Raw genomic sequence first — 15,253 nt, 5'->3', positions numbered from 1 at the left:
TTTTTAAACCAATTTCGAGCCTTGCCCCCAGGATTTAAAGTATCGATATCTTATCGACTCCATTTTATCTTTCTTCTCTCTAATTGCTTTTTTCAAAGTGTGCGTCACGTCACGCGGCCATTGATTGGCCATAAGGCACGCCTTCTGGCCAATCACAGCACTTTTAAGCCGGTTGCACATGTTGTCGTAGACTCTCAGTCGCTTTGTTTTTACACAGTTGAATGTGTGTGTGGGAGCTGTGGTGGGGGAAATGTGGGGACACTGGTTCTCGTTGTAGTTACGCGCGACTTCATATCTATTCTCTTTCTATGATCTGAGGCGGTAACAGTGGCAGTAACGAGTAGTGTTCTACTCCCAATGGCAGTAACGAGTAGTGTCCTACTTCCAGTGGCAGTAACGAGTAGTGTCCTACTTCCAGTGGTAGTGACGAGCAGTAGTCTACTTCCAGTGACAGTATCGAGTAGTATCCTACTCCCAGAGGCAGTAATGAGTAGTATCCTTCTCCCAGTGACAGTAACGAGCAGTATCCTACTCCCAGTGGCAGTAACAAGCAGTATCTTACTGCCTGTGGCAGCAACGAGTAGTAACCTACTTTCAAAAGCAATAACATGCGATATTGTATTTCCAGCGGCGATAACCTACCTCAATATACTTATGCTTAGCCACGGCTCTGTAGTGCAGCTGTGGTGATAGCTAGATATATCAGTTTCACCGGCACTGACGAGCAGTATCTTGCTTCCAGTGGCAGTAACATTTATTGTTCCGTCATTTCATATTATTAGTCGTCGCGACATGTCGCGGAGTCGCAATGACAGCTAATATATGAAATGACGCGCGCATGCGTTTCCTGGCCGCGTCTGTCGCCGCGTTTTGTCGCCCAATGTGTGCTGTCGCTTATTGCTCCGGCGGCGGTAACCTACCTCAATGTACTTATGCTTGGCCACGGCTCTATAATGCAGCGAGGCAAGATGGGCGGGCGGCCCGCCCTGGTGACGAAGCTGTAGGCGGGCGCCGGGTGGCAGTCTTGCAGTGTCAGGAATGATGCGGAGAGGGAACACTAAAGCCTGGTCCGTGAGCACGTAGAATTTTGTCCAATGACCCCAAGCTACCCATCCTTATCGCTCGCGCGTAATTATGTTGCTGTCGCGCTCGCACACTCACTGCGGGCGCCCGTCGCACAGTCGCGGTAACAGTGGCAGTAACGAGTAGTAGCCTACTTCCAGTGGCAGTAACGAGTAGTGTTCTACTCCCAGAGGCAGTAACGAGTAGTGTCCTACTCCCAGAGGCAGTAATGAGTAGTATTCTACTCCCAGTGACTGTAACGAGCAGTGTCTTACTCCCAGTGGCAGAAATGAGTAGTAAACTTTCAGAGGTAGTTAACATGCGGTATAGTAGATCCAGCGTCGGTAACCTAATTCAATATACTTAGCCACGGCTCTATAGTGCAGCTGTAGTGATAGCTAGATATATCAGTTTCAGCGGCACTAACGAGCAATATCCTGCTTCCAGTGCCAGTAACATTAATTGTTCCGTGATTTCATGTTATTAGCTTGTCGTCGCGACATGTTGCGGAGTCGCAATGACAGCTAATATACGAACTGACGCGCGCATGCGTTTTCTGGCCGCGTCTGTCGCAACGTTTTGTCGCCCAATGTGTGCTGTCGCTTATTACTCCGGCGGCGGTAACCTACCTCAATGTACTTATGCTTGGCAACGGCTCGGTAGTGCAGCGAGGCAAGATGGGCGGGCGGCCCGCCCTGATGACGAAGCTGTAGACGGGCGCCGGGCGGCAGTCTTGCAGTGTCGGGAATAATGCGGAGAGGGAACACTAAAGCCTGGTCCGTGAGCACGTAGAATTTTGTCCAATGACCCCAAGCTACCCATCCTAATCGCTCGCGCGTAATTATGTTGCTGTCGCGCTCGCACACTCACTGCGGTCGCCCGTCGCACAGTCGCGGTAACAGTAGCAGTAACGAGCAGTATCCTACATCTAGCGGCAGTATCAAGCAGTAGCCTACTTCCAGTGGTAGTGAAGAGCAGTAGTCTACTTCCAGTGGCAGTAACGAGTAGTGTCCTACTCCCAGGGGCAGTAAAGAGTAGTGTCCTACTCCCAGTGGCAGTAAAGAGTAGTGTCCTACTCCCAGAGGCAGTAATGAGTAGTGTCCTACTCCCAGTGGCAGTAACAAGTAGTATCCTACGTCCAGTGGCAGTAATAAGCAGTATCCTACTTCCAATAGCAGTAACATTTTTTGTTCCAGCGGCGGTTGTAACCTACCTCAATGTACTTATGCTTGGCCACGGCCCTGTAATGCAGCGAGGCAAGATGGGCGGGCGGCCCGCCCTGGTGACGAAGCTGTAGGCGGGCGCCGGGCGGCAGTCGTGCAGTGTCAGGAATAATACGGAGAGGCGGGAATACTAGGACCTGAAATTATTTTATTTTATTTTATTTGTACAAAAACACATACAGAGTACAATCAACAAGGTACATTTACAAGTTACAATCAACAATAAATACAGTTTTAATCTAGATTGTAATCCAAAAAAGTGTTTCTGACATGTTCAACAAGGTATGTTTAATAACATTGGATTTTAATAAAAGTGCATGCTGTGTACAATTAGTGCGGACAAAGCATACTAACATAGTGCATCAGATTTAATAAAATTAATAACATGTTAACTACTTCAAATGGCAAGATTATGCTCAGTACTTTTTGGGCACATTTGTGTATTCCTGTTTGATTCATTTAAAACCTAATGTGTGACTAATAAATGAATTCTTTATTTTGGAAAAATCTCTTCAATCTATTTCCCACTTTGGTAGGGAGAAACAAAGAAGAGTTGCAGAGGTGGGGACGTGAAGTGGGATTATTAAAATAATTTAGCAATACCGATAAGATAAATTAAACCCTATCGTTATGTGTAACTGTTGCCAAGTTAATCTGTGATATGAATCATTAGTACTTTGAAAGCTGATCTCATAATCAACTCATTTTTTTAAAGTGCATATGCTACACTACAGTGACATTGTTACATTCAACAAAATGTTACATAAGATGCATAAAAACATCTCGAGTCTACTTACCTCAACTTCAGGACTCCACACGCCGCCCAAAGACGCTCGCACCCTTCCTGTTCCCTCTTTAAGCCCACAGATCGTGCCGTCTCTCACTAGCACGTCGCCGCTCACTCGCCACTCGGGGGCGTGGCTTGTGGTAAGGTATCGGTGGGACACGCCCTTCACTAGAGCGGTAATTGGCACGCAGCCTCCGACGCAAACTGCTCGTGAAGTTGATACCTCTACGCTGAGGATTTCTTCTACGTGAACCTAGAAATTAAAATTGAGGTAAAATCAATAACTAATTTGTAGCGAGCGAGTTTATTACATTCGGTAAAAAAAAAATATTTTCTTTTTCTAAGAATCGAATCCAGATTTTCAAATATTTCATAGACTTTCTATGAAATATTACGATTGATTTGATATTACGATGGTGTGTGTCATCCTATTTTATTGTATGTTTCACAGAGCACTAAAAAAAGACGGTTCCTCGACTAAACGAATACAAACTGCGTATACCTGGTTATAAGCCAAAATTTTACTACTAAAAAAAATCAAGAGTATTATTTGATACACCATACAAAAAGTTACATTCTGGTTGAACTCTAGTTTAAATTGTCATTTAGTATGGGAAATGTCATTTTAAACCAGTGTTCGTCCCGAGTTTAACTTTTTTGTAATAACACAAAGTTACTGAATACAAAAAAAATACAGAAAATAGCAATCCACATACCTCAACGAACTGTTTCTCTCCCTGCACACACAGGTCCGTTATCAACAGATCGTATGACCCGGGCCCGGGCACGTTGACACTCAACGCCCCGTCTAGCACCGTGGCTGAGACTCCTTTCGGGGCGTCCACAGCGTAACGGCCGCTACCGCCTGACACTAGAATGACGTTGTTTACTGTCTCTCCTTCCCACGCTACGTTGACCTGAGAGGAAAATCAAAGTGTGAAAATGTATGTATCAAATATAGTATAGTATGTATGTTATCAAAAAAATGTCGTAACAAATTATAATATGTTACCAGTGAGACGAAAATGTTATGGAGGTCAAACCCAACTGCTTTTACTATTTTATATTTTTTTACATAAGTATACCAGATCCAAAACATGATATCATAAATCATAAGAAATGTGAACAAACTGTATTTTTAATAGTGGAAGTAAGTAATAATAATAAGTATACATGTACTGTTGGTGTACCTTTCCAAATAAATAAATAAATATCATGAAAAAAAAATCCTTGACTCATCAAATCAAAAATCAAAATCAAAATCAAAAAATATTTATTCAGTTTAGACCACAAGTGGCACTTATGAACGTCAATAGAAAATAATAAAAAAAGAAAAGGTAGCCCTTATGGGGCACTTTACATGTCTCCTTATCTTTTGGGCCCTGCCAGCGCTTCGAGACAAACATATGGCAAGTGCTGAGAAGAAACGCCGGAACAAACTCATAAAACTAAAAAATATTTTTACCGGTTTTGATTGGTTTATTTTCAGTGAATAACTTTATTTACTTAGGTGAATAGCTTTATGTTTCACCTGTATTACCTAGTGTCATTTACACAATTTCGCAAACCAATTTTTTATGACTTAGGGATTTAGCTTGTAGTAGCTAACTAAAATAAGACTTCATTATTTTTTATAATAAGTTTGTTACTCATGTAGATAACCCACGTGCACATGAAATATTCAACCTCGATAAAGATCATGGATATTTCAAAAGGAACCACAATGTATTTACCTTCAACGGGTCACACTTGAGCGGTCCAACCACTCTAGCCTGGATGCTGGCGGTCGCTTCTGGGATGCTTATTTTGAGCGCGCCCGTCCAACCGATGGCTTGCTCGTCGGCGACTACCGACTACAACAAACAAAATTATTTAAATTATTGCTGTAAACTACCATTGAAGTACAATGAGTTTGTCAATTAAGAGACATTTTTGGCTTGTTTTTTTTATTCAACCTCTCTGCATCTGCATGTTTTCAAATAAATAAATAATAATTACAAAAGAAACGGCATGAACCTCGATATTTACAACTATGACGATTAAGCTTCTTCTCAGAAGATTCCTATGACTTTTTTTATTCCGCTAGGTCCTTATCTGGCTTATAATTCTGCACACTTCAATGGGAATATAATTACCAAAGCACAAGGAGCATACCACGCGATTGTCAATGTTTGCAAAATAACAAGGAATGTAAGCAAACTATACCTTACCTGATAATACTTGTACGGCACTGGCACGGGCGCATAATCAGGGTGAGTTTCAACAAGCAGTCTATCAGTGGATTTGTACTCTATGCCCGGGTGGTGAGGTTCAAGATCCCACGTCGCTTTGGGCCCGCGCTCGTCTAGCAACTCCCTGCCGATTGCGTCTAGCAGTACCACTCGTACTGTCACTTCGTGCCCTGGTCGCAGCCATACTCTGCAGGCAAAACATTGTATTGTATCAAGATTACGATAGTAGAGGAAGAACCTACAAGAAACGCCAAAAGTTTTGCATTCAATGGGAGCCATTATAATTTAAAACGTAAAATTATAAAAGTTTTTCCCCAGAGCACTGGCGACAAGTGACGCAATAAAGTCATATTATTTACGAGACAACCGACCTCTTAAACACCAGTACACGGCACCTTTTGGCCAATACTCCTAAAGATTATTAAGTCTGTTCTCTTATAACAGATGAAGGTGTTCATTCTTTTGTTTACTTTCTTTTGTCATCAATGTCAATATCAAAGTGTTTGCAAATAAACGAATTATCTAATTCTTTCTAACATACATAATACATGTACAGTATGTACACTTACCTAGGTCCCCCAGTACAGTTGCCGGGCGTATCGGACGGTTCGAGTCGTACGCGCGAAACGAAAGGCGCGCACGCGGCTTCAAAGTCTGCTGATTCCCGCTCGTCGTCCGCGAGGGAAACCAGCTCCAAGCGAGAGTCGCCTTTCTGCACGCAAACAATAAGGTATTTTATACACTGCGAGTTATTGCAGCGTTGCAAGCGAGAAGTCTCGACGTAGAATCGATTAATCTTTAACTTTAGGACGCTTTACTACAAGCAACTCATTTACGCCCGATTCCCATATTCAATCCTTGTCCAAATCCGGATTACAACTGTCAAATTGAATTCAGTTTTAGATTATATTTCCAAAATTTTCGATGCATTTACACTTTAATATTGTTTAAATAGTGTTATAAACAATATAAAAATGTAAAAACATCAAAAACCGCAGTTATTTTGGCCAAAAACATATTAAAATTTGACAGTTGACAATCCAAATCCGTATAATTTGGATTAGGATTGAATATAGAAATCCACCGTTAATCTCAGCCTCAAAAATATTCGATTGTAATGATTTAAACTTGCTTATTGAATCTGTATTTACGGGGTAAGCGGTTTTTCTTTTTTAACCTTCTTTTTGAGCTTACTATCGAACGAGTTTGTGGTCATATTTGATTAAAAGAACAAATAAAATCCAAGGAAACATAGTGATTACTATACAAGCTGTAAAACTTACCCTGCGGCACTTCAGAGTGAACAGCTGTATATCCGGGTAGCGGTGAGGCGTCGGTCCATCGCGGCCCGACAGCTCTACTATGCGGGGCTCGCTCGACTGAGGGACCAGGGCTTCGCCTTCTGCTAACACCTGGAATAAAAATGTCAATCATGGAATTGGGTTATTATATTTTTAAGTAGTATTTGGGGTGGTTTTATCTGTTTAAACTAAATTATTATGGTTTTTCAATCACGCGATCAAGTCACCGTTAGCGGTGAATTCGGAAATGAATGTCCGCATGTTACCGAAGGCGGTCACACGATACAATCTATTACAAATTGTCGCAGGTACCGACCACTCGTGGCAGCTACCCACCACTATCGTGAGCGCAGTACCAAAGGCCGTGGCACGTAACAGCCGATATTGTGGTCGGTGCCCCGTTAGCGTAGAGCGTCCAGCAATAGCCCCTGGAGACACGCGCACCGTGGATACGCCGCGCGTTGTGTACACGCACTCTATAGTCCAGTCTCCAAGCACGTAGAATTTAGTAAAAAGACCCCAAGCTACCCATCCTTATCGCTCGCGCTTAATTATATTGCTATCGCAACTGTGCGACGGGAGGCCGCAGTGAGTGTGCGAGCGCGACAGCAATATAATTACGCAATAAGGATGGGTAGCTTGGGGTCATTGGACGAAACTCTACGTGTCGCAACTGTGCAACGGGCGGCCGCAGTGAGTGTGCGAGCGCGACAGCAATATAATTACGCGCAAGCAATAAGAATGGGTAGCTTGGGGTCATTGGACGAGATTCTACGTGCTCGGCGACCGGATTTTAACACGCAGGTACTCACAGGTAAAGTAGCACCAACTAACGCGGCGGCAGCGTGTGGCCACAGCAACGCAGGCGCAGCGCGCACTGCAACCCGTGTCGTGTCGCCTGCACGGCCTCGGGACACGCGAATCGTGGATACACCACGCGTTGTGTATACGCACTCTAGCACGCAGCAAGCACCATCTACAAACAATAGTCATCATCGTCAGGTCATAAAGTCTCCACTCATAAAGGTACCTAATAAAGGTAGCAGGAAGTTGCTGGATGCAGGCCTCTATACAGATATCATTGGCGGAAACCTATGTTCAGCAGTGGACTTCATGATCATCATCATTTCAGCCATAGAACGTCCATTGCTGAACATAGGCCTCCCCCAATGCTTTCCATGTTGATCGATAGGTAGCGGCCTGCGTCCAGCGCTCCTGAGTGGACGTCCTGTGGCTGAAATGAAAGTCTCCACTGCAGAAGTAAGGGCATCCGTTAAAACTCGAGCGGGCGCCCGCACTCTATAAATAGTATGAGCAGCGCATGCGTATGACGTGATACGTATACACATTCGCGCTTATTATTAAAGCACAGACAGTTCAACTGACGCAAATGTTTAATGAACAATATTGACATACCTGCCGGCTCAACCCATTGTGCGGATGTCACATTATGTGGTTCGGGGCCTTCCAGAAGAGACACCGCGAATGACCCGCAGTTGCACCTGAAACATAATATAATTTTAAATCTCTGTCGGACGGAACCAGTGCTATATTATGGCTGTGTCAACTTTTTATCATAATGCAATGAGGGCTGTTGTTTTAGCGCTCACCGGATGCAGTTGGCGCCACTGTTAAATCACTGTAACTCGCTAGCGGCGCCAACTGATGAGCACTCAAGCAAAGGAGGACTATCGCATTTGCACTCACCAGGATGGCGCCACTTTAGAGTCCCTACTCTACCGGCTGGTGTCAACTGTTAAGTATAAAAACGATAGCCCTCATTAGAAAATCGGCAAGACCTGGAGCGAGACCGAACGCGATGGAGGACTGTTGTGGACGCCCTCTGCCCCTTCTAAGGGACATAGGACATTCAAGTCAAGTCCTCATTACAATATTGTCAGTTATTGGCGCGGACTATAGTACGAGTAGTTAGGACTCACCTGTGGTAGTTTTACAATATTGTCAGTTATTGGCGCGGACTTCAGTACGGCTAGCACGAAAACTTTCGAGTTCAAATCATTTGCGTATTCGAATCGCCATCAAAAGATTTAGTACGAAAACTGCAACAGCGCCCTTGTGAACATGTCGTAAAGTGAACTTAGTGTGAGAAATGGTTGCACGGAACTTATTTTGAGAATCAAAACTGTCACGTTATCGTTTAATTCGAAGATTGAGTATCGAATTTTGTCGAATACGCAAACGATTCGAAGTCGAAAGTTGTTCATGCTAGAGGTACAATAGTTATTGACTTACCTATGGTAGTTATAGTATTCCCCAGTGACAGGGTGCGTGGCCGTCAGCGCTATGTGTAGCTGGTGAGGGCGGCCCACGCGCGCGTGCCCCGAACTGGACACTTGGACTAACTCGGGCGGGATGGACCAAGCTCTGACGTCACAGTTACTACTGGACTCACCTGTGGTAGTTATAGTATTCCCCAGTAACAGGGTGCGTGGCCGTCAGCGCTATGTGTAGCTGGTGAGGGCGGCCCACGCGCGCGTGCCCCGAACTGGACACTTGGACTAACTCGGGCGGGATGGACCAACTCGGGCGGGATGGACCGCACTCTGTGACGTCACAGTTACTACTAGACTTACCTATGGTAGTTATAGTATTCCCCAGTAACAGGGTGTGTGGCCGTCAGCGCTATGTGTAGCTGGTGTGGGCGTCCCACACGCGCGTGCCCAGAACTGGACACTTGGACCAACTCGGGCGGGATGGACCAACTCGGGCGGGATGGACCGCACTCTGTGACGTCACAGTTACTACTAGACTTACCTATGGTAGTTATAGTATTCCCCAGTAACAGGGTGTGTGGCCGTCAGGGCTATGTGTAGCTGGTGCGGGCGTCCCACACGCGCGTGCCCAGAACTGGACACTTGGACCAACTCGGGCGGGATGGACCAAACTCTGTGAATATTTAACGTGAGATTAGGTAGGTGTATTATCCGACTAACTAGGGAGGCTAGGTACTAGCATTAATGCCAGCAGATTTTGTTATAACCAAATTACGTCTATTGTGCAATAGCCTCTCCAAGGATTTGCGATGGTCCCCGACCTTCACAAGATCGTCGAACCGATTAGGAAACCTGCCGCTTTGTTTACGTACAATTTTAGACTCCCGTTTTATCTCCTTAGGAGGTGAATTTTGGTAGGCCTTTTGTTAGTAAATGCCTACGTCAGGATAATTTATCTGTCTGGGGGCCATATTTCATAATCACAAAGTTACATTCCGCGATGTCAACATTCAATAATTTTCATACCTATCACTAAAGGAGATTAAAATGCATAGAGAAAACAAAACTCACTTTCCAAAAGCACGAACGTGCGGGTAGTTTTTCAACTGCACTTTAACTTCGAGCTCGCCTTCGCCGCGGACGCTCACAACGCCAGCGGGTGTGAGCGAGATGGCATTCGTTGTCGCCTTCTCGCTCACCGACCAAATGACTGACTCGTTACCGCCGCCGATGTGTTTTAGCGGTACCTCTCTGTGAAAGAAAAATAAACATGAAAAATATTTTCTAATTATTTCCATGAGTTTGTTATATTATTCCTGTTAACCCTGGCAGCTATGCTAAATAATATATTATGCTTGGTGTTAGGACTTATAGTCTTTTTCACGTAAAATGATCCGTATGACACTTCAAGGTTATCCATATTACGCATACTACTTAGGCAGAAAATTTTTGAAAAAATATTTGTATTTTATTAGCAATACACCGTGTTACTTTGCATTCTTGCCATATTCACAGAGATAAAAGTAGGTAACAATACCTATTATTTAAGATAAACAAGAGACTCCCATAAAGAAAGTGCACTAAGATTTTAGTAAATTTGGTTTTTCAGTACAAATTGGAATAAACCAATTTTGTCTCGCACGTTCTACAGGAAGCAAGTGGAATAAACCTAGTGGGCGTGGCCTAGTTCTTAATTTTATGGCTTTGAGTACCAGCCTTTTTATCCAGTCATAATAACTATTTTAAAATACTCTTCAGTTGATTTCAGATTTTCCTTTCTACTTTACGGGCTTAGGACCGTCAAAAATACGTAATAATTAATAGGGTTTCAATTAATTTACAACATTGTACCCTATTTTTACAAATTAATAAATTAAGTATGAAATGAAATCACCTTATTCACAATAAATTATTTATTTATAAGTTCCTACTTACAAAGTTTACGTACTGCGAAGCAAGTGTTAAAGTGTCCTCCGTTCTGATGAAGGCACAGTCTAGCACGGCGAAGCGTAGGTTTTTCGCTTTAGTTTTCGCAACACATAAACGTTTTGTATCACAGTTTCACTAAAACAATCTAACGCGTTTACACTGTTTATCTCTTCTGCGCATACCAGTCGTTTCGAGTCACTCCAAACATCCATTGGTGTCAGGTCCGAGGATCGTGGAGGCCAAGCTACTGGACCCCTCGTCCAATCCACTGTTCACCAAACGTATTATTCGCGCACTTGACGTCCTTATTGTGGGGGAGCACCATCCTGCTGGTAGTAGAGCATTTGGTGTAACGCTAAGGGTACGTCATCAAGCATTTCGTCTAAGACGTCTTGCAGACACTTTAAGCACCATTTTGATTAAATTATTCGTTGTTTGAATACACTTCAGTCATTTTTGTATTATTTATAACGTGATTTGTGTTTGATGGATTTCTCAGGTTTTTACAAGTGTCAAAAAGACATTTTAAAGACAATAGATATTTAAAAATACAATAAAAAGTAAAAAAGTCTCCATCGCCATCGCCAACAAGTGATGTGCATGCGTTACGATAATTAGTGGTGTGTTTAACAGATTATCGATAAAATAAAATACTCAAGATTAAAAAAAAATTTTTTCGGGCATTATTTTTTTACGGATTTGTGTTCAGTATCAGTAATATAGTAACCTCTGTAAATATGGCAAGAATGCAAAGTAACACCCTGTATAATAAAAAAAAAACTACTTGTCTTGAAATATGTAGTAAAATCTGAGTCTATTGATTTATATTTTAATTAAATAANTAATTATCGGATGTACCGCGCGGAGTGAGCCAGGCCTGGTTCTACTAACTCTTCGAAAAAAATCGATAGATAAATCGCTATGGTTTAGTTATGTGACATCTCTAAATCTTTCAAACTCGAAACGTCATACGGATCATCTTAGGTGAAAAAGACTATAGGAGTTGGCTTTACGACAATAGTCTAGCAGATGGCGATCGGCAATCCGACACCAACGCAATATTGAGTTATTGTAGCATCAAAAAAAACTATTTAGAAAAAACCAAAGTATTATAATTATACATACTGAATAGTGTCAGTCCAAGCCACAAAGAGTTCCGGTGGAACTATCTGCAAAGGATCCACAGCAACTCCAGTCACAGTTCCTTCAACCTGAAAAGCCATTAAATAAGTCAATATAAGTATTCTATCTCTTTCCATTGAATTGATACAGTGGCTTGTCCTTAATAGCCTATACATTGGACTACAATATTTAACTTAATGTTTGTCATTTGTATTGTACATAACAACATCTACAACTCACCTTCTTATGCAATAACTTCCCTGCAATCGAATGCAGCTTAGCGGTTACTTTAAACTGGCCGGCATCAAGCGCGACCGCGTCGGTAATCGTTCCATTCTCCGTAGATCTGAGCAATTCCACATTGGCTTCACCGTTCACTGACAAACGAATCAGTGTTTCTTGTCCCGCGAACAAAGTATGGCCGTCTCTGTCTAATACAACGCAGTGGATGACAAAATCCTCTCCTCTTATAAGAAGTTTTGACGGTCGTAAAGACACTCGTATGCTGTGAGGTTCAGCGATCGTTAAAGTTGCAGTGGTCACTTCTGTAGACCCAGACATCAAGGTGACAGTGGTGCTTCCGACCTCGGTTCCTCGGACCAGGCTGATTTTGTCCTCTAAATATGCCAGTCCTGTATCGGGAACAATCATGTTGTATAGAGTATCGCCGACGTCTTGAACTGTTAGACGGCCGGCACGCATTCTTACGACCCTGAAAATAATAAAGACTTATTTTACTGTCGGGATAATGATAATAGATAACATAATACGAATAACATAAACTCTGCACTTTTTTAACATCAACAAGTGGAAAATTGGAAAGCCTGTAAAACCAAAGAATAATAATAAGTACTACGTAGTAAAACCAGTAAGCTCTGGTTTAAAAGTTTTTTCACACTAAAGATGATACTTGACTTCTCTGCTTTAGAGTAGGAGCACACCGTTGATTTTTAGTTGGCCGATAGTTGTGCCCGATTTTAAATTGTATGAAGAATCGGCCAAATCGAATTGGCGTAGTGTGCGCACTCCCATACATGCCCATGCTGATCAACTGCCCGACTAAACTATCGGCCGACGAAAAATCAACGGTGTGCGCCTACTCTTATGCTACATACAAAAAGGTACAGTATAATACAGTAAATTATTATACATAGATGAACTTTAAAATACTTAAATGGAACTTAGGATGGGACTGAGGATTTTTTCATATTTTATAGGCTTATCAATGGCTATAGGAAAGTAAGGTTAATTTATTCTCATAAAAAGTCACCACAAACTCACTTGTATCGTATCGTATCTCCAGGCGCGATGTAAGCTGTAGCAGGAGTCAATACAACACTGGCCACCACTTGCAAATGGAAGTCGGTACATATGTCGTCCAAGCAGACGGTCCCGCGCGCGTCTCCCATTGCCTGACCATAGAGCAGGACGATATAGGCGCGGAGCCCAACTGCCTCTAGTTCTGTGATGCCGCGCGGCGCTTCGTAATCTGTGTCGCGCCAGCGGACGAGACTGGAGTGAAACAAATGAAGAATTATGAGTATTTGTGAAGTTTAAAGTGTAGTACATTAGGCATGATATCTGAGTTACTATTCGCTGGGTGCGAAGNCTTGGTCGGGCTAAAAGAGTGACCATAGAGTTATAAGTGGAATAATGACGTGTGCATATAAGAGCTCTTAAACATAATCGACACGAAAACTACGAATCGTAGAAACTCACGGTGCAGTCCTTCGTCAAAGTTGCACCCATTTTTCGATAATTAAAGATGACAGACGACATTGAGGTTGATCATTTTATATTCGACGTCGACAACACATCATGATACAATGCTGAGTCGACGCACGAGGCGATATCACATTGGATTTATGTGTAAGACCGTTATGAAGATAACACTTTTTTGACTCTTCGGATCATCGAATCTCAGAAACGCTGACTCTTAGGAGAAAGTGTATAGACAATTTTGATAGATAATTGTATGGTCTTAAACCTTGTCATACATATTTTTGTGATAAAACTTACCGTTTGGCTGAAAATCTCAAAAACCCGTATTTTTTAAGTTTGACCTTGAATTTTTTTTTAGCACATGTCGGATCGATGGGGACTTTTCACAGTTAATTTATAATGGTGCTCCGAACATTCGTACCAATTTTCAGCTGTATGCGAATTATTGCAGGGTTCATGTCTAATTTGACTGGACTACTAGCATTAAAACCAAAAAGAAAAGGCTAGTTTCTGTTTTTACTTTTCCTAAAAAACTAAATTTATGTAATATTTTTATTTTTAAACCCTCTCTGTCATTTTCACATTATTTACATAAGCTGCTGGACGTGACGTCCTTGTATACGGATGCACTGTCTGGCACGATCGATGCCATGCCTCCGGACCGCACTGAGCACTTCGGGTTCACTCGACATAACATCAAAAAATCTCGAAAACTAGCATTCTAAAAATATGGTTGTATTATCTAAAACGAATTAATTTAAGATGTTTTATTTGTCCCTTAAATATCGTCTGTCTTTTGGAGGTGACCTTATATGTATTATGTAGAAGCCAGCTTCAGCCGATCTGGCTCCAGTCGTAACAGCAGTCGCAACCTTACGGAGTGACCCTTTTCTTGGCATAGTGCATTTAAAGATACGTTGACTAAAACAAAAATATGGGGGAGAAACCAAAAATTATTTCAAATATTTTTTAAAAATAACGTTAGCCCAAATACTACAGATTGTGCGAAGTACTAGGTGGGGGTAACATAATCTATCGCAGCGCTCATGGTGGTCAAAAGTAGAAATAATGTAAGCTCTGTCATCAGATGTATCTGTCAATGGCAAAGCGATTCTACACAATACATTTTAATATCATTAATTAATCGCATGAAAAGGGTCCTACTGGGAACTTAAATAAAAGAGTGGACTGTATTTCGATAGGGCTGGTTTAATAGCCGTTTACAATTTGGAAATAACTAGACTATACAACGTGGTAGTACAAAAATGAGTCGCAGTAGTTGTTGTGCACAGATGTTTACCTTATGATGAGAGCGTGAATTATTGAACTCTGCCCTTGTTTTGTTCTTAATTCTTCTACATCTCGGACTTGTCCAGCCAACATCACCAACTTTCCTTTAAATACGGTTTGTGGTTGGAATTTGATATTATAACACTCACAAACCCGGTCTTCAAAACAATACTCATTTCGATCTGAAAACGATATTTAATTTATTACTAGTGATACAGGAACATTTAAATATATTTACTTTTATATAATGAAACCGTTAAAGTAGCTTTTTCTTTTCGTTTTACTGTAAAACTACAATTATAAATGAAGTAAACAAACCCTGACACAATCAAAATTAAACACACTTTTTGGA

General features: G+C 42.1%; 1 protein-coding gene across 1 annotated transcript in view; it reads right to left on the bottom strand.

Annotated features, from left to right (window-relative positions):
- The window catches only part of Gp210 (nucleoporin 210), a 30,558-nt gene that overhangs the window by 13,021 nt on the left and 2,284 nt on the right, over nucleotides 1-15,253 (bottom strand). Inside the window, exons 5-18 of the mRNA XM_028306309.1 lie at nucleotides 13,171-13,401; nucleotides 12,130-12,601; nucleotides 11,893-11,978; nucleotides 9,910-10,089; nucleotides 9,380-9,511; nucleotides 8,021-8,106; nucleotides 7,417-7,580; nucleotides 6,587-6,715; nucleotides 5,873-6,015; nucleotides 5,283-5,490; nucleotides 4,806-4,925; nucleotides 3,789-3,989; nucleotides 3,083-3,325; nucleotides 2,276-2,422 (exon numbers count right to left, since the gene is read on the bottom strand). Coding sequence (XP_028162110.1) covers nucleotides 2,276-2,422; nucleotides 3,083-3,325; nucleotides 3,789-3,989; nucleotides 4,806-4,925; nucleotides 5,283-5,490; nucleotides 5,873-6,015; nucleotides 6,587-6,715; nucleotides 7,417-7,580; nucleotides 8,021-8,106; nucleotides 9,380-9,511; nucleotides 9,910-10,089; nucleotides 11,893-11,978; nucleotides 12,130-12,601; nucleotides 13,171-13,401 — 2,542 coding nt within the window. The remainder of the gene's footprint in view (nucleotides 1-2,275; nucleotides 2,423-3,082; nucleotides 3,326-3,788; nucleotides 3,990-4,805; nucleotides 4,926-5,282; nucleotides 5,491-5,872; nucleotides 6,016-6,586; nucleotides 6,716-7,416; nucleotides 7,581-8,020; nucleotides 8,107-9,379; nucleotides 9,512-9,909; nucleotides 10,090-11,892; nucleotides 11,979-12,129; nucleotides 12,602-13,170; nucleotides 13,402-15,253) is intronic.

The sequence above is a fragment of the Ostrinia furnacalis genome, unplaced genomic scaffold (assembly GCF_004193835.3).
Source record: "Ostrinia furnacalis isolate ACB-3 unplaced genomic scaffold, ASM419383v2 OfSCF1913, whole genome shotgun sequence".
Classification (NCBI taxonomy): Eukaryota; Metazoa; Arthropoda; class Insecta; order Lepidoptera; family Crambidae; genus Ostrinia; species Ostrinia furnacalis.
This window is presented reverse-complemented; position numbering and strand designations above follow the sequence as displayed.